This window comes from Mus pahari, chromosome 16, assembly GCF_900095145.1.
Source record: "Mus pahari chromosome 16, PAHARI_EIJ_v1.1, whole genome shotgun sequence".
Classification (NCBI taxonomy): domain Eukaryota; kingdom Metazoa; phylum Chordata; class Mammalia; order Rodentia; family Muridae; genus Mus; species Mus pahari.
The window spans coordinates 55,663,022-55,686,927 of NC_034605.1; the positions used below are offsets into that span (position 1 = coordinate 55,663,022).

The window sequence follows — 23,906 nt, forward strand, 5'->3', positions numbered from 1 at the left end:
AAAAAAAAAAAAAAAAGAAGACCTCCCCAGATCTCCCAGAATGCAGCGTCGTCAGACCGCTCTACGTCGTTGTTGTTGTCATCACTGCCCACTGTCGCCGCCCACTGTCGCTCAGACCAACCACTAACGTTGTCTCTGCCCACTCGCTCGAACCCGCCTTCCAGATACATCTCCGCTCATGATCGGACCACATGGCAGAGACAGAGAGAGAGTTTCTCAAGGGGACTCAAGGGCGGGCTTAAAATCCTTCCTTGTCCGATTAATAAAAATCATGCTCTGATCAGCGGAGCGACAGGGCATTCATTTTTCCTTTCGCAGCCTATCTATCCTCTTTCAGGATGTTAAGCTCTTCAGTATGAACCCAGTCCAAAGTGTTCCTGCCCACGCAAAAACACACAAGGAAGTGTTCCTGCCCACGCAGAAACACACACACACACACACACACACTGTAACAGTGCAGTCCACACAGTCACTGTAACAGTGTAGTTCACACACTGTAACAATGTTGTCGACATACCCACTGTAACACTGTAGTCCACACAGTCACTGTAACAGTGGAGTCCACACACCCACTGTAACAGTGGAGTCCACATACCCACGGTAACAGTGGAGTCCACACACCCACTGTAACAGTGGAGTCCGCACACCCACTGTAACAGTGTAGCCCTCCTTTCTGAATGAGGTCTGTGTTCTAGCCCATGTATGAAAGGTTGTTATATATTTGGTACGCAGTACTCAGTAGACATACATCTGTCTCCCAGACCTTGTCTCAAAAGACCAAGAGGAAATCCACTAAGAATTAGTCAGCACAGAACATTCTAACAGGTGTGCCCGTCTCTTTGACAACCACAGTCTATAAAGTTCATTCTCCAGAGCCATTAAATCAGGTTACAGAAGGGAAGATAAGCATACAAAACCCCTCACAGTGTCTTAAGTACAACTTTGTGCTGGGCTGCATCCTGGACCCCAGGTTGGACACTGCTACAAGAGAAAGCAAAGTCCCGGGGACACATGATCACGTTAGTGTCCCCAGACTGACTCACCATGCAGGGCAGGACAGTGAGCACGAAAGCACCAGTCCCCTCCACTCTGCCGCTAGGGACAAGGGGACAATCCTGGTTGACGGACATGAAGGGTTTACTCAGAAGACTTTTGGACAGCTTCAAGAAACACCAGAAATGCTGAAGAATCTTGTCACAAGCTGAAAGACTCCTCAAGCAGGACTGCACCCTAAGGAGCCTCACACCCGTGAGAAGGGCCTTGCCACAGACACTCCTTCCAGACAGGAATAAGGCCACCAACTCTGTGGGCAGACTCAAACTTACACAGCAGGCCCAGAGATTCAAAGAGGAGGCCTGGTGCCAGCAAGACCCTCCCCAGCATTCCTGTAACTTGGGCTCTCCAGGGGCTTCAGGAGAGAAGGATGCTGTCTGATAGCCCTAGGTTCTGGAGGTGTGGCTGTTAATTGGCACAGTAACAACAGCTGAAGCTGGCCTGGAAAAGCCACAAGTCGAAAGTGAATGGCAAGCCTAGAGTTCTACAGTTTTAACTGGGGCTAGAAATGATACCCCAAAGTCACACACAAAGAGGACTGTCACAGAATGTTTTTATGGAACCAAAATTAATGCACATGTATATACATTCATGAGGCAAATCAGCAAAATAATAATAATAATAAAAATAATAATAATAATTAGCACTCCAAATGACAAGCACTGGGTGGGGGCAGCTCTGAGTCAGAGCAATCACCGACTGATAAAAATTCAACGGCCAGCTTTTTAAAGCCGTCTCTGACACTTTTGACTAATGCTTTTTACCCACTTGAAATGTAAGCAAGCACAAATACATAAACATCTCCTGAATATTCATCTTAAGAAAAAGCAAGTCGTATGTGTCTGTGTGTGTGGCACAGAACCCAGAAGTTGGGGTGAGATCCCCTAATGGAGCTGTCCCGTGTAGATGCTGGAAACCAAACTGGGTCCTCTTGGGAGAGCAGCAAGTGCTCTTAACTGCTGAGCTGCAGGAGCGTGAGGTCCTGCGTTCAGATCCCTGGCACCCACATGGAAGCTGCCATGATGGGCGCAGCTGTAACCAACAACAGGGGATGCTGAGACAGCCAGCTCTGTGGAGCAGCTGACTGGCCAGCTAGCTAGCATGACCAATGGTGTGCTCCAGGTTCAAGAGACTGTCACAAATACAAGGGGGAGAGCGACTGAGGAAACACCTGATAGCTACGTATGGGTTACACACACACACACACACACACACACAGAAGGGGGGAGGCAGGGAAGGAGGGAGGCAGGGAAGGAGGGAAGGAGAGAGGGGGGGGAGGGCACGAGAGGCCCACACCCACTACCTGCTCTGATGAGCTCCACCCACCAAGGCTGGTTTGGAACCGCTCCCACTGACCAGAATAAAGTGGGTCATGTGGGCTGTCCTACAAGAGCCACACCTCCTGACGCCTGCTCAGGAATAATGGTGTATCTGACAAGTAAGGCCAAAGAGGACAGATTAAAACATGCTGACCTACTGCAACTTGTACCTGGCAGGACTGCTCACATAAGCTTCCGCTATCCTCACAGGGCCATGTAAAACATATCTGGCTACATACATACACACACACACATACACACATGCATGCATGATGGGGCAGACTCCAAGGGTCAAGTCACATTCCCAAAGCCTCAGGACAAGCACATGACGTCAGGCGCTCTGCTCCGGGCCCCTAACGGCCACCATCAGGCCAGGTCAATGGTTCTGCAGTAGCTCAGCTTCCCCATCTTTCTGAACTGCTGAGCTGGTATACCACTGGTCTCAAAGCAGTATTTACTACAGATTACACAGACAATTAACTTAGGAGAGCCATGCGGTTTGTGCGCACTTCGTGGGCACTTGCTTTGGGCTGCTAAACAGAACAGCAAATGGCTCTATATACATACTGAAAGCCAGCCAGGGGCAAATGTAACCAGTGAGCGCCCAGCTTCTTCAGCATGTTCAGTTGCTGGGGGAGTGAGTCTTATACCTAGGAGAAGCTTGACCCAAAACTGTCCACAAAATGCCAGCCACTCTACCAGACCATACCCCGAGCCTGGCCACATTCCAGCCTGTCATACCTCCCTACTCAACAGGAGCCCCCACATCTGTCTCAAGATTTCCTCTGCCACGGGATGCTAGTGACCTGTACAGCCCTGGGAAAGGGGAGTGGCCCTGCTGGTGCCACACCACGCTTCCAGACAGCACACTCTACAGCAAGTGCCACAGCATGGTGAGGCCTGACAGCCAGCAGCAGGGTCACTAGGCGGGGAAAGGGACACAATTTACCCTCTAAGATAGCACTACAACAGCGTCCTGAAACAGTCGTACAGGCTACAACCAGAGCTCATGTCAAAAAACCACTTCCTTTCTGTACTGCAGAAATTAATGCAAGCTCAATCATTATTTCTATTTTTTTAGATTAAATAAATAAGGATTGGTAGGTTTAAATATGAATTTTTAAAAACATTTTTCTTTCTTTCTTTGAAACAAGGATCCACTGTGTAGCCCTGACTGGTTTCAAACTTGCTACAATCCTCCTGTCTCAACCTCCTGTGTACTGAGATGTCCTGTGTGAAGCACTATACCTGGCTTGTGATGTGGTGTCTGCGTGTATATGTGTGTGTGTGTGTGTGTGTGTGTGTGTCTGTGTGTCTGTGTGTCTGTGTGTCTGTATCTGGGTCTGTGTGTGTGTCTATATGTGTCTGTGTGTCTGTATGCATGTCTGTCTCTGTGTGTCTGTGTGTGCGTGTCTATATGTGTGCCTGTGTGTGTGTCTGTCTGTGTCTGTCTGTGTGTTTTGTGTGTGTGTGTATGTGTGTGTGTGTGTGTATGTGTGTGTGTGTGTGTGTGTGTGTGTGCATACACACACATGCACTCTCTAAGGGTAGAGGTAGACATTGGCTGTTTTTCTCAATGGTTCTCCACATTACTTTTTTTAAACAACCAGGAGTCTCTCTCTCTAAACCTGGAGCGCATTAGACTTGGCCTGCCGGCAAATGAACCCCAAGAGTCCTCCTGCTTGCCCCACACAGTGCTGGGATTTCAGGTGTGAGCTTTCACAGTCAACTGCATGAGGTGTGGGGATGAAAATCCGGGGTCTTCATCTTGCACAGCAAGCACTTAGACCTGGCATCTCTCTACCAAGCCGCCTAAGGAAGACAACGTTTGCTGTATCTTATGGCCTCTTGTAATTTCAGAAATGAATACTGCTGAATGAAGGGCAAGGTCTGCAACATTATGTTATCAGTGTGACCAACAATTGGACCTTAAGAGAGATAAACTCAAGGCAGATCACTAGTCGATTTAACCCTGCCAGTGAGACATCTGGGGAGAAATACCACGGTGAAATACTAACAGTGACACGAAAAAGGACAAATGTGTAGAACTCACTCAGTCGCAGAAATATAACCAGTCAGGGTGCACACTGAGGGCTTCAAAGCAGGGCAGGGACGGCTCGGCGGGTCAAAGTGCTTGTCATACAGGCCTGACGAAAGGCCAGTCCCGAGGACCCAGAGTGGAAGGAGAGTGTCAACTCCACACGGTTGTCTTCTGACCTCCACAGGCACGCCACGGCACATGTGCACACCTCCCCCACCCAACACACACATAAACACATAACAAGAAACAAGAAATAAAAGTACCTCTCATGGGGTCTGGAGAGATGGCTCAGAGGTTAAGAGCACTGACTGCTCTTCCAAAGGTCCTGAGTTCAAATCCCAGCAACCACATGGTGGCTCACAACTATCCTTAAGGAAATTGGACTCCTTCTACTGGAGTGAAGACAGCTACAATGTACTTACATATAATAAATAAATCTTTAAAAAAAAGTGCCTCTCATGCAATAGCTTCTGAAGACACGAGGTGAGAAACAAGCTGGACACTCACAGGGACGCAGAGTGTCTTTACTCCATGGCTTTCTGCTCCGGTAAGGAACATGAGGACAGGGTAGAGCCATGTCCTAGATGAACTGCACTACACAGCACAGGCAAACTCCAGCCCACCCTGCGATGTGCAGCTCTGCAGCTAGAGGTGGGGCACAGTAGCTAGGCAGCCGTGTTTGGTGGCCCTGAGCCTGGAAGCCAGCGCCTCCGGAGGCTGGTGCAGGCGGCCAACCTGGGCCTCAAGGCAAAGGCTCCAGCCCAAAGACACCCACACCCACGAAATAAAGAGAAGGCTGGGTAGAGATGCAGCATGATGGGACAGTCACTTCAGTCAGTCACAACACTTGTCACAGGGATGCCACAGGGGAACACACTGCGTGAGGGAACCAGGGCGCTGGAGACCGTGACTGCGCAAGACCAGATGCTTCAGGGAGATGTCGTTGAGAATCTTTGTAAGAGATGAGGAATTCACATCAGCACCACAGCAGGTGGGCACCTCAACATACCCCTCCTAACCGGACAGATGACGAAGACAAAAACGGAACAGAAGAGATGAGAACTGGACCTAGGGGCCGTCAATGACTGCTAGCCTCTTTTTAAGGTCCCTAAAAGACAGTCACAATGAAGAGCCAAGGCATTAAAGCATTAATCATATAAAAGCTGAAGCCACAGCCAGGAGCTGTGGGTATCACCTGAGAGGACACTCTCTGAATAGAGTTTGATGCTTCTGGAGAGTAGAAGCTGCCCAAAGTAACTTGAGATGTGTGTGAGGGTGGTGTGTGTGTGTGAGGGTGGTGTGTGTGTGTGTATGTGTGTGTGTGTGATACAGACATATATTTTACTACAAGGGACTGCAAATTGAATTTTTAAATGTAATATACTACTACTACTACTAATGCTACAGAAAAATGGGTGGCAAGTATTCAGTTAGCACAAATGTACACTTTTCATCACTGACGACGACTGTTCGGGCAAAGGGGCACGTGAGTTGTGAGAGAAGACATAAGGCTGTTTTCCTGGTTCCAGCTCCGTCAGCTTTTTCTCCTTGTGTATGTGGGGGGAGAGGGTAGTTAATGCATAAAAATGTAATTGATGGAGATGTAAAAGCCAGTGTGAAGCTCCACAGCTTCCAAATACAGCTTCTAACTGGAGAGAGGGTCGCTGGGATGGAAGGGTTGGGGTGGGCCCAAGTGTCTGTGTGAGTGGCTGCCTTAACCTAGCGGCAGTGTGTGATCTGTGTGTCCCTCGTAATAACGTAATTTAAAAAAGAAAAGTGAACACAAGCAAATTAAACATGTGAACTTTGAGTTTAAGAAAAGGAATAAAATTACCCAGGGAGGAAGAAGGCAGCCTTAATGGAGCTGCGAGCAGGGGCTGAGGGCCTGCGAAGAGAGCACGAACACCCTGCAGCTCTGCAAACGCAGGACTCGAGGGACTCTGAAGGGGCCACAGGGGCTGAGGATACCATGACGCTGCAAACATCAGTGCTAAGTCATCTGAAAACCTGGGCAACGTGCACCCACCGTGAGGAGGAATCTCAAAGTGCCAAAGTGCAAAACTCAAGCGAGACTTAAATACAGAACTTCGAGGAAGCGAGAATTCCAGGACTTCATGGACTAGCTAGAGACCAGACGATCATTCTTCCAAATGCTTTTTAAGATAGTGTCAAAATAACATGAAAAAAAAAAAAAACACACATTCATTTAATTCATCTATAAAAACAGGTCCTGCTGTAAGTGCAGAAAACCTGGAATCTGAGTGTTCTGACTCTAGAAGAGTAACATGGGGTCATCAAGTACGGCTCACCCCAGGAAAGCCAAGTCGTCCATCACAGAAAACCTATCAACGCACCTCAAGTATCGAATTACTTAGCGTTAATGTCATGACATTTCCTTATCATAGTTAAGAGGAGTGTCACGGGCTAAAAACCACAAGAAGGGTTTTGTAGTAAAAACACTCCTCTGTGTCCGAGTTACACAGCCGAGAAATGCCTGTGTGTCAGCAGGGCGGTGCCTGCAGCTTACAGCTCTGGAAAGCTATCCACAAATCATTACTTACTGAACTAGAGTTCTCTAGTGCCTGAACCAAAGTCAAGTGACATCAGGCAACACAGGGGTTTTTAAGAAACCCTTTATTAAGAAAGGGAACAGAGAGAAATGGTGTGTTTTTAACAACAACAAGAAGGTGATGATAGGAAAATAAAAAGATAAATGAGAGTTTAAAAATCCAGTCTCCCCGGACTGTTTTGTATTTGCTATCACGTGTCATTCATGTCTACGTATTTTCCTTTTTAAAGGCTCCTCAAGGGGGCTGGTGAGATGGCTCAGCGGTTAAGAGCACTGACTGCTCTTCCGAAGGTCCTGAGTTCAAATCCCAGCAACCACATGGTGGCTCACAACCATCCATAAGAAAAATCTGATGCCTTCTTCTGGAGTGTCTGAAGACAGCTACNGTGTAAACACATAATAAATAAATAAATAAAATCTTTTAAAAATAAATAAATAAATAAATAAATAAATAAATAAATAAATAAAGGCTCCTCAAGCCAGAGTTTATCAGAATCACTTCCTTTTTAGCTAAGGTGAAGGTGGCAAGTAGGAGCCTCTACCTGAGCTCAGAGTCTCCTGGCTGGGGAGGCACAGTAGAGGGAGCTGGCACAGGAGGCAGCGGTGGGGACAGAAGAATGGGGGATCAGAGGGGTAGGCCATGATGGCAATGGACAGATGGATGGACAGACACAGGTCCTGTGCACACAGCTGTCACGTCTAGTGACCCACAGACCCTGAAATATATTCAAATCCATTTTCCTGTAAAAAGAAAAATAAATAAATAAATGAAGGGAAAGTGAGGCAGGGGGGTGCAAATGGTCATTCTAGTTCCAAAGAGGGATCTTACAAGTGGCAAAAATTTCTTTGACAAAGGCCACTTATACACACGCAGGCACGGGGGGCTCCTGTAATTTCTCCTGCAATTCTGACAGACGGTGCTCACTTTTGAGAGACGTGGACAGCTAGCAGCGATTCCATGTCAGAGGGAAGGTGGGTCCACAGCCAGGAACTCCTGTGGTCACCAGCCTAGCTCAACTGCACCTCTGAGGACAGGAAAGCCCAAGAACGCTTTGGCAAAACAGTGCATACAGTGAAGAGTAAATGTGCTGTCCTTTACAGGAGAATGTAGCCTGGTGACTCTGTCATATGACAGGTCCTCAGTTTAATCCCCAGCACTGCCTAGTCCCTCAACAGGAATGAATTTGTAGAAATTGACTACCATGTGGAAATGAAAAGGACCAGGACTCCGCAAAACAACTGGCCAAAAAAAGTAGAAAAACCGATATGGGTGTTTTCAAGATTCACCACGTGGCACTGGTCCCAAGCCAGACAAATACGCTTATGAGACAGAATGCCAGTCTCATCTTATTTTATGAAGATGTAGCTACCTTAGAGACCCAAAGCCAGAAGAGAAAGTCTTCTCAATGCATACTGTGAGTACAGGTAGGGATGTGCCTTGCACCACAGATTAAAAACGAGAAAGCTCAATACCCTAAACAAAGCAGGAAACCAGTGTGGTCTCTGTCAGCTGGAGACAGGCACTCAAGCACAGCCCACTGAGGAGCAGACAGGATGGGCTTTCCCAGTATCAACACCTTCAGGCCTTTGATTGATGTTAAAAATTCGGAACTGCCTGGCTATGGCAGCACACGCCTGTAGGCCCATCACTCAGGAGCAGAGGCAGGCAGATCTGAGTTTCAGGCTAGCCTGCTCTACAGAGTGAATTCCAGGACAGTCAAGGCCACACCGGGAAACCCTGTCTCAAAAAAGAGAAGCCACCCATGGTAGAACTCACGCTGCTGGAACCAGTAACAACTCACTAAAGCCAAGCACACACTCATGGTACGAACCATTTCAGTCAGAAGCATCCGCTTCAGGTAACTGAAAGCATTGAGTCACGTGGAGGCTTGTATGCAACCGTTCACAGCGGCTCTGCTCACACCAGCCAAAGGTAAAAGAAAAAAGATGTCTGTCCAGACAGAAACACTGTGGATGTGAACAGAATGCGTCACCGTTTAGCAACAAAAAAGGAAATCAATACTGAAATTCACATTATGGATGAACTCAAGAATAACTGTAAGTGAATGGAGCCAAATAGAGATGATCACATGCCTATGATGTCACAGGCTGTGCACGTGACTCATTGATAGAGTGCTCGGCCAGCACCCAAGGCACCACAGGAGAGAGAAGATAAAAGCATCACTCTACAGATCGGGGAGCAGCCCAGGGCTGCATGAGAACACTGAGGTGCCGGGCATGTTCACTAACTCCACTGTGGTTATGCCTTCATGGCTGTGTCTATATCAACACTTACCAAACTGTGTGTTAAAATATGTGCTGTTTATTGCACCTTAATTTTAACCTGTTAAAGCTATTAAAGGGTTTCATGCGGAAGAAAAACTGTAGCAAGCACTAATTAGGCAGCAACAGAGCATCTAGCAGGCAGCTCAGATCTTACTTCTTATCCTCCTGCGGGCTGGATTCGCATCAGCTACACACAGGCTAGTGGTCAGACAGTAAAGCCTATGACAGCTGAGCTGCTGTGTGTATGCTGATTCTATAAAGGAATCTATTCTCAATCCTCCTATTCCAAATCAGGGCGCTATCAATTCCCAGGTGAAGTGCTCATGGAAACACGGAAACATTTCTCGGGGCTAAGGCAGAACTAATGTAGCTTCTTTTACCGACTCTGATAAATGTGTTTTATCTGACTGTTAGAACAAGTTTGGTTTTCAAATATCTGCTTTCTACCATACTTCACACAATCATTTATTAACCTTATCCATAGACGCTGGGCCGTATAAATATGTAAATCAGGTTACTGTGATAATGGCCGGACCAGAGGAATGTATCGGGTTGTTGATAGAATGAATGATGCACTTTGTGAATGTCTGTTATTACTGTGTGTGTGATATGTAAATTCGGACATGAAAAGGCATCATGGTGAGTTCATGGGGTTCAGAGGATAACTTGAGGGGGCTGATTCTCTTTTTCCACCTTTACACAGGGTTCTGGAATCGAACACAGGTAGCCAGGCTTTTGAAGCAAGTGCTTTAAACAGAGCAAGTTCCTACATGTTGAAAACAAGGAGTAGGGAATGACCATGAGGGCGGGCACTGACAGCAATACCTTCTCCAGAGTGCAGGTCACTCACTCGAGACTCCATGAGCCCCCTGGGGCCAAACCCCTCAGTCTCCAACACTGGGAACGAGTGTGTGACCTCTGCGGATTTCAGAACTCCATGTGGTTTTATATCTGTGTTCTATTTTGAGCTCATGTTTTTGTCTAGATTTTCAAGATTAAATCAAAGTTCTTTATTATTTTTTTGCACATAGCTGTCAACTTCACCAAATCTAATCTATGCCCAAGAAGGCTCCCCGGCGGCTCTCTCAGCTATGTCTAGATGTGGCTGTGTCCATCACGAACCATTATTACAGATACTGAGTCTGAGATATAAACTGTTTGTTTTGCCTGATCTGAAAATTACCTCATTTCACCTTCTTTTGGGGAGCATGGGGGTAGGTGCTGAGACCTAGCCTGGACCTCATAGCAATTCTCCTGCCTCAGAATCCAGAGTGCTGAGACAAGGGACTTGCCCCCTAGGTCTGGCTGAGCCACCGTCTCTGCGTGTGGCGCTTGTAGCACATCACAATGTCTCCCTTGGTGTCTGGACTAGTTTCTGATGAGAACTGGCCATCATAACCACTGCTTCTTTATAAGTATGTATGTCCCGGGTGCCTCCTGCTTCCAACCAAGTTTTACTTATACTCCAAGCAGTGTGCATGCGGTCCTGTGGTGTAGCTGGCTGGGCCTGTAGGCTCTCCACCTAGTTAGCCTGCTTTATCGTTGTTCTTAGCTCTGTCCACTCACTCCATTTCTGTTTTCAGTTATGAGGGCTCACTTCTTTCTTCCCTCCTTCTAGGTCTTTCAGAAGCCTAGACATTAACCCTTTCATCATGGCTGTGATTCACTTTCTTACTTCTGAGTAACTTTCTGCAGACCTGTCCGCTGTTTGTACCTCAGACTCTCCCGTCTCCTTCAGCTGCATTTGGCAACTCCGTCTACACAGTGGGTTATCTGTAAGTTTCTCAGTCCTATCATTTCTGCTTGCTGGTACAGGCTGAATCACCCTAACAATCCAAAATGCTCTAAAGCCCTACTCTTTGATTAATGAACATCAGTCTTGGAGACCTAGGGACATCTTGGATTTCAGTTTTTCTGAGGAATCCATACAAACACTCTACAATCAGAAAACCATTTCTGAAACACTCCCAACCCCCACCATTTTGGATAAGAGATAATCAACTGATATGCTTCACTTTTCATTTATTTTCTGAAACTCATTTACATTTCAGTGTGTTTTAAATGTGTTCAAAATGTAAAAGACCCAGACCTAAGGTCTCAAGTGACAGAAGCCTTAGCAGCTGAAGGATCACAGTGGTCAATTCTAAGTCCTGCCCACTCTCTCCTATGACAAGGTCAGACAGACACAGTCTCCTCCGAGAGGCCAGGGTAGTTCCCACTTATCCCAGCCCTGGGGACAGAGGATGGCTTTCTGGGCTCAGGACTTTTCTTTAGAGCAGGTTGTTAGTGGGGAAAACAATGAGTCCCGTAGTTTTATTCCCAGCCCAGACCATGCCGCTCTTCTTGGCATTTATTTAAGAGTGCATCTAGATATTCAATAACTGTTTTTAACCAAATATCCAAATAATATCCAAGACAGGATTCTTGGCTGCAGTCCCACATCTCAGGAGAAGACCGTTGCTCTTCCCAAAACCCCACTCATCTCTCCTGATCGTGTTCCCAGCCAACCTGCCAGGAGATTTTTCTAGACTTGTCTTTAAACACACCCAGGATCTGACCACAGCCCTGTCCAGGCCATGCCACAGCCAACCATGCCACAGGCGCTGGCTTCCTGCTTCTAGACTCAGCCTACTGCTGAGCACCTTCAGTGCACTGATAAGAAACCTATTAAACTGCAGACCTGCCTGCCCGGGGTCTCCTTCTCACTGGGGATAAAGACTGAAGTCACTGTGCCGCGATCAATCCCTGCACAATGTACCCTCCCTGTAGTGCGTCCTGCTGTGGCTGCAAGCGCTCTCCCACCTCAGCGCTTGGTCCTGGGTGCTGTCTGTCTACACATTCTTCCCTGGTCTTTTACGCCTTAAGCCTATGGACCTTGTTAGTGAGAGTCTCTGGCCTCCTGGTTACAAAGCCCCATCCTCCTCAGACTCTGTCCCTTGTTTTTTCTACAATACTTTCTACTTTGGGGACAGGCTCCTGCTCTGCTCCCTGGGCTGCGAATGAAGGCCTGTGGTGACTCTGTAGCTTGTTTCTTCACAGCTATAGCCACCTTCTACAACAGTGCAGGCAGAACCCAAGAGCTGAGTTAGTGAACTGAATAAATATGCCCCCCCACTCAGGGAGCAGAGCAGGAGTAGAATGAGGCAGAGGGAGACCAGAGAGAGGCAGGCCTTGACAACTGGAACCAACTGACTTTCCTCAGGAAGCATCGTGCGGCCTACACTGTTTGCGCTAAACTCAGGACTGCTAGTCCTAGATTCCTTTGTCTCTGGTTGTTGCAAGTTCGGTAGTTAGACATGTGGGCACATGTGGACTCTCTCTACCTGATCGCAGAAGGGGCTTTCCAAGGCAAGAAGAGAGTCCTACAGAGGTGCTTTCTCCACCACAGCCCTGAGTCCAGCAAGGAAGTCAGGGGACAGCTCCCCCAACACACACACACACACACACACATAGAGAGAGAGAGAGAGAGAGAGAGAGAGAGAGAGAGAGAGCGCGCTAGATTACTCAGAGAAGCGCCTCCATGCATCCCACTAGCACAAGCCTGCAAGGCCGTCTGCCCACTCTGCCTCACTAAACCTCTCAGGTCTCACTCTGCTGCAGCAGGGCGCTCCTTCCTGGATGACCTTGCTGACTTGGACACAGGCAGACCTCTTGCTATTTCTGAGAACCCAGCTCACTCTCCCAGGGTAGTGGTGACTCACTCAAGGCTGAGGCTGGGATTCTGATGTAAATTCTAGGGGAGCTGCTACAATGGATATAAACGGAGCTTCCAACTCTGGGCTGTGTTAGCAACACAACTCACTGACAGGATTTAAATGTCAGTCATTACCTCAGAGACACGCCTTAGCATGGAGCTCCTGGAGAATGTGCCAAGTACATGCACCCAGAGGCCACAGCGCTCGTCATGAACAGTGGAAAGAACAGAACTGGGGGGAAGGGGCTCTTTTTCTCACTCTGAGTAGTACAATAGAGCCTCACCTGTCAGTCTGCAAAGAGGATGCTAAGTTAGTTGCCACTTTAACCAGATCCTGGACCAGAAAGGGCATTTGTGAGGAAGCTGGCAGCACAAGAACATCTGGGAGTGTTGTCCATGCTGTGGGAAAGTGTCAGTAGTCAGCCATGCAGGTATCCTGTCATCTGCAGGCTGGAAGGAAGAAGAGAGAGCCTGAACTCCCAGCAGAACAGAGACAGGCAGCTCACCCCGTTTCCAATGTCAGGAAGGGCTAGAATGGGTATCTGACAGTGTACCTGGATTGCATCAGAGTCAACCAGACAGTAGTCAGGTAGAGGGCCAACTTATTTTAGCATACATCATATTCCTTTGCACCGTCCATTGAACTATGTACTTATAATGGTAATTTTAACACTAAATGATATTCTAATAAACTACACTTGAGAATTCTAATATAAATTACATGATAGGAGTGGGTCATTAGGAATATTGTGGTCTCTCAAAAACATTTTACAGTTGAGCTTTTTATTCATTTATCAAATATGTCAGAAGTAATCACACTGCTATTCGGGTTCAACCTCAAACTCAAAGAGGACCAAATGCTAGTGTGACTGGCCATGTCCCAAATGCTGCTGAGGTCGCACTGAAGGACGAGCCTGAAGAAACTGCAGCGAGGGCGAAAGCTAAGTCTCCTGGCTCCACCCAAGGTACAGAAATCCACATGGGAAGCTCGGTGTCACCTGGACAAACTTCCAAGTGCTGGTCAATACAGAAGCGTGGGTCTGCGGGAACAGAGGGGATCACGTCTCCCCCCTCAAAGCACTGAAAAGGGAAATGGGGCATTTACCCCTCTCACAGGGGTGCTCCCAGACCCCCACACAGATGCACTGTCCCTTCACTCTCTTTTAGGTCTTGTCTGGAAAATGGGAAAAGCAGACAAGATTGATATTATAGGTCTTCCTGGGAGACCATCCCCGCTAGACAGAGGATGTAGAGACCAGGGAAACCTTTTAGCCACTGGGAACTAAGAAAAAAGTAAAAGTAGATAGGTTTAATAGTAACAGAGTGGCCTCATGAAGCAGGTATCTCTCAAGAATAGCAAAAGAAAAAAATCACCAATGTAGAAGCAGAATTCAAAATAAAACAAAACAAACAAAATACCCTATCTTATCTACCAGTGCACATGTGCATGTGCATCCTGGGGGGTCCAGAGAACAACTCCCTGAAGCTGTCCCCTCTATCCACTGAGGGATCCAGGGATCAAATTCAGGAGCCAGTCTTGCACTGCAAGGGCCTTTACTGGCTGAACCATCTCTCAGGCCACAGAATGTTCTAAAGTCAGTCCTCTTAGAGGATGCTGGCCATGGAAGGGAAGGTGAGAGGAGAGGTGGCAGGGTGTAGGAAGGCTCAGGACAATCTCCTACAAGCTTTCAGACTCACTCTTTTAATTAAGACAAAAATCTCCCTTAAAATAAATCGTTCTGCAACTTAAACCAGAAAGCACCTTATTTTAAGAATCAAAATAATAACATACCCGTGCCACGCGAAGGCTCTTGGTGAATCAGGAAGAAACAAACCCCTTTCAAAGTGAAACCACACCCTACTAGCATGCTGAGGGGTGAGCCTCGAACTGAAGGCTTCACAGGGTGAGGAGCCACTAAGATACAGTGCTCAGACTCCATTACAAAGTAACACACCAGACCCTCATCACTCACGGGCACAGGAGGAAAACACCAGTACGCTCCGATTTTTATTATGAATGTATTTAGTAAAAGTTAGGAAACAAATTCTATTTGTAAGAAAACATAGCCCAGCCGGGCAGTGGTGGCACACACCTTTAATCCCAGCACTTGGGAGGCAGAGGCAGGCAGATTTCTGAGTTCAAGGCCAGCCTGGTCTACAGAGTGAGTTCCAGGACAGCCAGGACTACACAGAGAAATCCTGTAAAAAAAAAAAAAAAAAAAAAAAGAAAGAAAGAAAGAAAGAAAGAAAGAAAGAAAGAAAGAAAGAAAGAAAGAAAGAAAAGAAAAAATAGCCCAAATTCAATCAAATCTTCAGTGGTCCACTGTGACAGGCCCCCAAAGAACATAGTGCATGAGAGAAAATTGTGATTTCTCAGCCTTCGGCTTGCACTCCCTCCCTGGCTCGGAACAGTCAGTCTGCCCATAGTTATCCACGAAGCTACTCTCACACAAACACTCCAGCTCCTACTGGGCTCACAAAACGCTTCATGTACAAGACACAGTTGATACCCGGATCAGCACCGCCCATCACCAGGGGCAACTACAGCTACTAAACCCGGCAGACGCGTCCCTTACACCTTACTGGGAGCCCGCTGCCGGTTTCCTAAGGTGGCTATGATAAATCACCACAGACAGTGCTAAACAACGGAAAGGGGTTCTCTCACAGTTCTGAAACAGATCTATCAAATGTGTGCCAAGCTCACTGGGTATGGTGGCTCCCAGCTGGAAGCGGCCCTTGGGAAGCTTAGGCAGGCCAGCTGTGGTGGGGTTGAGGCCGGCCTGTGAGGGATACAGAGAATGACAGGCAAGACATAAGTCAAGACATACAACAAGACCCGTGACAAGGAAGGGGAAGAGAGTGGGGTGGGGAGAAGGAGGGAGAAAGGGAGAAGGGAAAGGGAAGAGAGTAGGGAAATGTCCGACCCTGTAGTAAGACACTGCTGCTCAGTGTGTATGTGTGTGAGGGGCGGGGAGATGGGGGTGTCCATCCCCTGCCTGGCCCTCAGATTCTGGGGCCTGCAACACTCAGGTTATGGGTGCATTAACTCCCCGTCTTCACCTGACATCCTTCTGTCTGAGTCATTGGATTTAGACAGAGTATCACTCTGATACTCTCGGACGACTTCCTCTCAAGACCCGTTATCCCCACCCGTGAGGACCCCTTTTCCAAATAAGGTCACATTTACAGGTTTCAGGAAGACACACTGGAGATGGGGAGGGGACAGGACCCAGCAGTCAAGCACTAGCCTTCTAGGATTAGTCATATCCTAGAAGAAGCTCAGGACTGGGGTACAGCTAGGCCGCAGAGCTCTAGCAAGCATGCCTGAGGCCCTGGGTTTGTCCCCAACACCATGAAAAGTCAAGTCTGATACATATCCAATCACACTTCCGTAATTCGGATCTGCTCCATGAGTTATCCACAGATAGACCGGCTCTCTCACCACTCCTTCTCCTGGTATTCTCCTTGCACCCTGTACAGAGGAGCTCGACCAAGCGGGCACGGGTAAGCGGGAAGGCACTGGGCGCAGGATTAGCTTTCAGGGTGAGCACTCTCCCCTGCGGTACACATTTGAAATGTAAATAAAGGAAATATCTAATAAAAAATGGGAAAGAAATCAATAATAGGCTGGGATGTTTGGTTACAGACCTGGGGACAAGGGACTGAGGCACACACTTTACCTATCAAAGCAGAGATGGCCTCCAGGTTCTTCCAGCATCCCTCATCCCCACCTGATATACCCTGTCCCCAGCCCTAAACTTTCTATAGCCCAGGGGCTGGGCTGCCATTCCCTGAGGGGTTCCTCCCTATATAATCCAGACATTTTGTGCTCTCTCCCTCTCTCTCCCCCCTCTCCACCCCCCATTCTCTCTCCCCCTCTCTCTTCTCTTCCTCTTCTCTCTCTGCTCTCTCTGTTCCAGCACTCCCTTTCTTCCCCCTCCCCTCCCCCCTCCTCAATACTTGGGGCCAGTGAACTTGCCAGAGCACAGCTCTCCAATAAACCTGCCTTTAATATAATCTAATTTGGCTTGAATTGGCTCAGCTCACCAGCAGAGAAATAACTTATCAGGTACTATATAGTATAATGTACCCATCCTTAAATGATGCCTTTCTCAAAGAATGACATCACAAAATGGGAATGTCTATAAATCCCATAGATCACAACAGCAGAACATTCAGATTTTGGAGGGGCAGATAAAGTATTTCATTATCAATGTTGACAAAGTGAATTCTTAAATGAGTTTTAAAAAGGAAAGACCCAGCCCGACCCACACCTCTTCCCATATGTGAACACACACAGACAGACAGCTGCTGCCCTACTATGCAGAGAGGAGAGACGGTCTAGAACCCAAGCCACTAGGGTAATTTAAACCCAGAATATCCCCCAAAACACCCCAGCAAGGCACTACAAGGAGGTGGGAGGGGGGGCCACCTAGAAACAGAATTGGTCCATGGGGTACTAAAAGGGACCCCGTCTCTTCTCTGTCTCTCCCTCTCTGCCGCCCCCTTTCTCTCACCACGAGGTGAGTTTGCTCCACAAGCCTTCCAGAAGGATGAGCATGCTTAGCTCACACACAGACCCAGACAGCAGAACAAGAGAAGTGAACTGTACCCAAACCAACCTTCCCTCCCACAGACGGCTGCCTCTGGTGTCTTGTCACGGTGGCCAAAGCTGGACAACAGAAGAAGCACCATCTCCTCCTACACTCAGGGCCTGGCTATGACACTCTGCGACGAGGGGACATATGCTCAAATGCACAGGGCACAGTTTCAAACTGGCTGTGATTCTGTAAGGAGACCATGCAAGCACTGACACCAACATAGACCACCTGACAACACTTGCAGGTCGATCCCCGAGGGCCAAACAGATGCTGAGCAGGGGCTCTGTTGGCTGCCTGGCGGCAGCACAACACCTACATCTTTAACCCAAACACTGCCTTCCGCATGGGCAGCTCTACCCTGCACCCACATCTGGGGCCAAATCAAAGATACCGAGAGATGAGAGTGAGTAATTCATACCTCCGCCAGGAATAATTGCCAACTTTGTTTCAACCAGGCCCATTTTCGCAGAGGAAGCTAAAAAGAAATAAAGAGAATTAAGTGACAGGCATGTCATCACTTTGTAATATGATAACTTGAGGAAGCAAGGTAAGATTCTCTGAAAAATTTGTTACCGATTAAACTGATACCACAACTTTTCAGCAATTACTTTAAAAAGTTTTGTTATTCAAAATGTCATTCATAATGATTCAAAATGACCCTCTACCCCCACCACACACACTTCCCTTATCCACCCACAGGAGAACACAGGACATTTTTTGCACAAAACTGCCTGGCAGTGAGCTAGGCCCCAGTGGTCAAAGCACCAGACTGGTGGTCCCACCTTGGATCTGATGCTGCCAGAGCAGGAGGGCCGGAATCCCAGTAATGATTCAGAATCAAGAGAGAGACTTCGCCTGGCAAGTACAGATTCCTTAGCTCCCCAACAGTCCCCAGACCAAAGACTCTATCTGCAATCAGATAAGGCCAAGTGTCCAAAAGGCCCCGCAGCCTGAGTGTCCCCTGGGCTGTTCCCACAGCCTTGCCTCCCGTCCGCAGTCTTTCTGAATGGGCTGCACGAGGCTCGGTTTCTCAGCTGCAAACTCATCCCGCGGTACCAGGAAAAACAAGTGAAGATCATCGCAGCAACCTGCAAGCCCACAATGACATGGGGAGGATGGAAAGCACCCCAAGATGTGGCCACATGAAGCCACTAACAGGCAAGCTAAAGGCCTTCAACTCCTGCCATGCAGCCACAGCAGCGGTGACAGAGTGAAGCAGGGCTCTGCCATGACCTCCTGCTGCCCACCCTGCCTGCTTCTCCAGTGCTGAGCCAGAGGGCAGAGTCCTGTGTGCTGTGACTCTGGGAGACAGTGCTCATAATAAAACACAGGACAGGGTGCAGGCGCTTGCTAGGAGCAGGGCAGACATGCGTGCTGTGGTACCCAGCTCCTTCACTGGCTCCTCTCCAATCCTGCTCCCTCAGACACTCAAAAGGCTTCCAGGCAGGATGGGGAGTGAACCATGTAAAGGACCACTGGCCTCTGCCCAGCACCCAACTCTTTACAACCCCCTCAACACAGTGCTTGCTGGCACTCCAAAGGACAGAACTTCCAGGGAGTGAAGTTGTCACTATGGAAACAAAGTCCCTATGTGCTGGACCAGATGTGTTTCCTGACTGACCCCATGGATGAGATGCACACAACTACAGGCACACGCACTACTTTAAATGGTAGATGGAGAACAAGTCTAGAATGGGCAGCCCTGGGGTCCCAGATCAGATGTGTCCTTCTACTGAGACTGAACAAGGGATGACAGAGGAGCTTCAAACCCTCAGCTCTGGAGGCAGCTTTCCCACCCGGAACTACAAACACTGGGTCCCATGGGAAACTGTCCAGTGTTCTACTCAAGAGGAAGTGGATCAAAAGTATCTGGACCTGAGGAGTGCGCACTCCTCACACCTGCTGCCATCTGTGTGTGTTCTAAGGGCCAACCCAGAACCTGCCTGCCGCCCCAGACCTCAGGCTTCTTCATTAGCATACTCACTGTACAAAACAGCAGATCCCTTTTCCAGATTCTCATGGAGCCTGTTCTGTACTCCGATCATGACTGCCCCTCCCTTGCTGCTCTTCGTCCCCCCACACCTCATTCCAAAATCTCCTTCTCAGGTCTTTTTTGGTTTTTTGTTTTTTGTCTAGATTATACACAAGAGGAAACTGAATGTCTTTCCAGGTATTTCAATAAACATGTGAATCTCCCAAATGCAGTGATTTTCATGCAAATAACATCACTTTATAATTCCTTAACCCGAGCTCCTTCTTCAAATTATGTTAACAGGGTTAAATTCTCACCTGCTACTCGAATGTCGCACGCTAGAGCCAGCTCCAGACCCCCTCCGAGGGCAAGGCCATCTATGGCTGCGATCGTGGGCACAGGGAGGTTCGCTGAAACAGACACACAGTTCATTTCGGCGCACATTTTTAAACAGAGTATCCCATGAAGACTTTCTGCCTCTCATATTCCATAAGACACAAGCCTTCCCAGCATCCCTCAAAAGCTTTCTGTGTGGACTGTAGACAGTCTACCTTTGAATGGAGAACACCTCTGAAGGTCTCATATTCCTCAACTACTTTCAGGATTATTTTATTGAATTCTATAGCCTCATAATCTGAGGGCCTAAAGCCTTCTACAAGGTGCTTGTTAGCTCATGCAAATTCAAGACTGGATAATTTACGTATCATATTGGAACTCCTGGCCCTCTGTGGACTTGGTGCTTAGAATGCAACTCAAGACATGACATCTACTCAAAGAAACACACGGTGCCACTGGCCATAGAAGGCAGAGACCAGGCCCCCAGCACCAAGGAAAGCTGACTTGCAAATGCTTCCTCTCTGGCTCTGGGATCCTGACTAGAAGTAGACGTGGGAAGGGGCAGTATTCACAGAGCCTACAAGACAGTGTTTCTGGAAGTTTCTACAGTAGCAGGTTTCCATAAGGCATTTTCAAAGCTCTTGTTGCTCTTGGCCTCCCCTTCTGCCTCCCCCAATTCCCTGCCCACTTCCAGTTCCATTACCCCCTTTCCTCTTCCTGCCGCCTGATTTCAACCCCCTTCTCTTGAAGCCCACACCACAGGCCTTTCCCCAGTATACTGACTTGTATGAGTAGTCTAATCTAACTCATACATCCCCAACCTTACCCAGGATTGAGGCCTGAGAGGTCCAATTACAACCTGCCTAGCACAACGACCGGGGCATGAATGCTGCTGTGGTAAACAGCCACTCTCTGACTGGATGAAGCCTGCCCCACAAGAGAGAATGCATGCCAGGTACTGCTCACTGGGCCTAAAACCTATGGCTGGCTAAGGCACAGGCCATAGGTAAGAAACTGATGCTGCCACCCTGCTAAACGGCCTTAATAAGAAAGTGCCCCTTACGCTCTGATCACTACATCCAAAGATCAGTACATCTCTCAGCCTTCCTCGATGGAGCTTCAGTCTGCAGTAGGTGAAGATTAATAGAGAGACCCACAGCTGGCCAATGTGTAGAGAATGCGACTCAAAATAAAACATCTATGTCATAGTCCCAAAGCTCAGAAGTCACAGTGAAAAAGTGGCAGAAAAACTATAAGCCAGAAGTAACGGATGTCTGCAGCCAAACACTGGCTGGACGTGACAGGGACACTACACATGAGCACGGGTCAGGGAGGGACTCAAGAAGTCCCACCTCTAGCAGCTGATGGCAGCTGGGGGAGTGGGGGTGGGGAAGCAGTCCTTCAAGGATATGGGCTCTGAAATCCTGTTCCAGTAGGTAGTTCTAGCAATGCACTGAAGTGGGGAGCACACAAGAAACTAAGAGGGAAAGAGGGGGGTGGGGAGGAGTTGGAACGTATTATATGCTGGCTGGAGAAGTGGCTCACAGGTAAGAGCACATGCTGTTCCTCCTGAGGACCTGAGTTCAAGTCACAGCACCCTCATACCCTTGCAGGCGCTCTAGGTGACCTCAGGAATGCTCACTGTAACCCACCCTTGCTCTTCCTTTTTCTGGTTTGCAGGTGAGATTAGCCAAATACCCTTGTACTATTAACCTTTCCTTGTTGGAGAAGTGATTGTCTGCTATTCCTCGGTGTGCTGGGTGGCGTTTTAATCCCAAGCTCCCCTCACTCAGTGGCCTGTGTGACAACGCTTCTTTCCAAGCCTTCCAGACAAACAGCAGAGCAACTGTGGCCACTCGGCAACCTTCAGGAGCTGCGTAGATTTTACAAGGCCAAGAAATGAGCCTGTGCTGTTATGTATGAAATAGCCAGCCTCACTTCTATTCCCTGGCCTGACGAAGACATTCTCTTTCATAAAATTTCTAGGAAGGGGTTTTTTTATGACAAACTAACAATGAAATCTGTCCTATTAATATTTGTAAACCATTCACTAGTGAATACTTTTAAAAATGTTTTAGTGTGTGTGTGTAGGGGGTAGGGGGTGTAGTTGCCTGCAGAGGCCAGAGGTGTCTGAGCTCCCTGTAGCAGGGGTTATGGGTGCTGTGGTGTTGGCACTGATCCGAGGCTAAGGCAGACTGTCTGCACAGCCAGACTGCCACACACAAAGCCAGACAAGTGCGACGTGGTGTCAGTTAGTGAGTATAACCCCCAACCACCAATGAAAGAAATGGGTAAGAAACAGGCTGACTGGATTAGCAAGGTACAATGACTGTCTGACCAGGAGTCTGGCTTGGGGGCAGGAGCAGAGACATTGACCTCAGACACAGAATCTACTACAAATAGTAGTAACCTTTTCCAATTGTGATCAAACATTGTGGAATTATCAAAAAAGTATTTTTTAAATCTGACATTTAAGTTTCGAGGAATTAATGTTTCCAAAGAGACTACAACAAGTTTAACATTGTAACTTTTGAGAAACCTAGAACACAGAATGGCAACCAAACAGGGCAAGGGAAGGGTAACTAGGCCCTCTCTGTGCCTGGGACTTCCAAACAGTAACAGAAACCAGCATGGCAGAAGGCTGGCCATGAAGTGTTCCTACTAAAAAAAAATTATTTAATTAGAACAGCTTAATCTAGCCAATATTTTACACTACTATAAATTCTAAGGCCATACGCCCTTGGAAAGGCAGACTATCGGTACAGAGGCCTGAGAGAACACCCAGAGGGCAGCTGCGAAGGCCTACAAAGGTCTTGAAGCAGGAAATGAAATGCCAGGGCCACGGCTACAGCGAGAAACCATGACTCAGTGTGTTACGCAACAGTGGGATCAGATACTATTTAGAGTTTCATTCCAGGAAGTGAGCCAGGTATGACAAGGAAGATAATAATCCTTTGAAATGTTCCTAAAAATATAATTAAAGCAATAATTAAAGAGTGGAGCTATTTTGAGAAGAAAAGGCACGGTGGGTGATGAACCTCTGAGCCCACAGCACACCCAGGCCCGGCGAGGCTGAAGTCAGCACTGTACTGGAAGTGTTGTGGCTACTATCTGCTCCTCAGGCAGAGGCTAATTGTAAGCCTCGAGAAAGGCCGACAATCTGATTGTGAGGAGGAGGCCCGTGCCAGTTATGTGACTTTCACGCTAGGTTCTGCTTACAGACTAGCATCCTGTGTCCGCCAGATGACTCGGTGGGTAAAGTCACTTGCAGCCAGCACTGAGCATCTGAGCTCCACTCTTGGGACCCATGTGGTGGAAGCAGAGAATTAACACCCTGACCTTCACACAAATGAAAAATAAACTGTAATTTTTAAACAATTAAAAAGATCTAGTACTGCTATACAAAACAGCAAAGTCATTACTTTAACAGAAAGGTCCATATATGTTATGATGAAAAGTCTGAATACCAAAATCAAGACTAGAAATGAAATCTTTATTAACAAAATCACAATAAATTCCTAGTTATCTCTACGTCCAGTTAAAATTGTACTTTTGATTTAAGATGCTTTCTCCCTTCTCTGTAACTTCTGGAGAAACCACAAGAACAGAACAAAGTGGTCCCTGAGCAAAGCTGGCAGGCTGGGTAGGCTCTGCTGGAGGCTAGCAGACTGGGCTCTGCTGGAGGTTGGCCCAGGACTGCCACATGGGGTGCTGCTGGATGCCAGCAGACATGGTACAGAGAAACGCCACCACCCTCGAGGGAGAGATGCCAGATCCAAGGCTGAAAGTCTCAGCCATCTTAGTCAAACCCTTGACGCCTAAATGCTAACACCAGGTTAAAATTCAAATACAGTGAGGCAGCTCTGGTGTTCCTCATGGAGGGGAACTCTGTTAACAGTCACCTCCTGAGGGTCAGCTCTACCTCCTCAAACCTGTGTACAGGACCCATCCCATATACCTGTGTACAGAACCCATCCCACACAGCTGTGTACAGGACCCATCCCACACAGCTGTGTACAGGATCCATCCCACACA

The 23,906-nt window shown here is 47.9% G+C and overlaps 1 protein-coding gene across 1 annotated transcript in view; it reads right to left on the reverse strand.

Moving 5' to 3' along the window:
- The window catches only part of Auh (AU RNA binding methylglutaconyl-CoA hydratase), a 93,957-nt gene that overhangs the window by 31,329 nt on the left and 38,722 nt on the right, over positions 1–23,906 (reverse strand). The window contains exons 5-6 of the mRNA XM_021215674.1: positions 19,853–19,945; positions 17,982–18,038 (exon numbers count right to left, since the gene is read on the reverse strand). Of these exons, the coding sequence (XP_021071333.1) occupies positions 17,982–18,038; positions 19,853–19,945 (150 nt within the window). The remainder of the gene's footprint in view (positions 1–17,981; positions 18,039–19,852; positions 19,946–23,906) is intronic.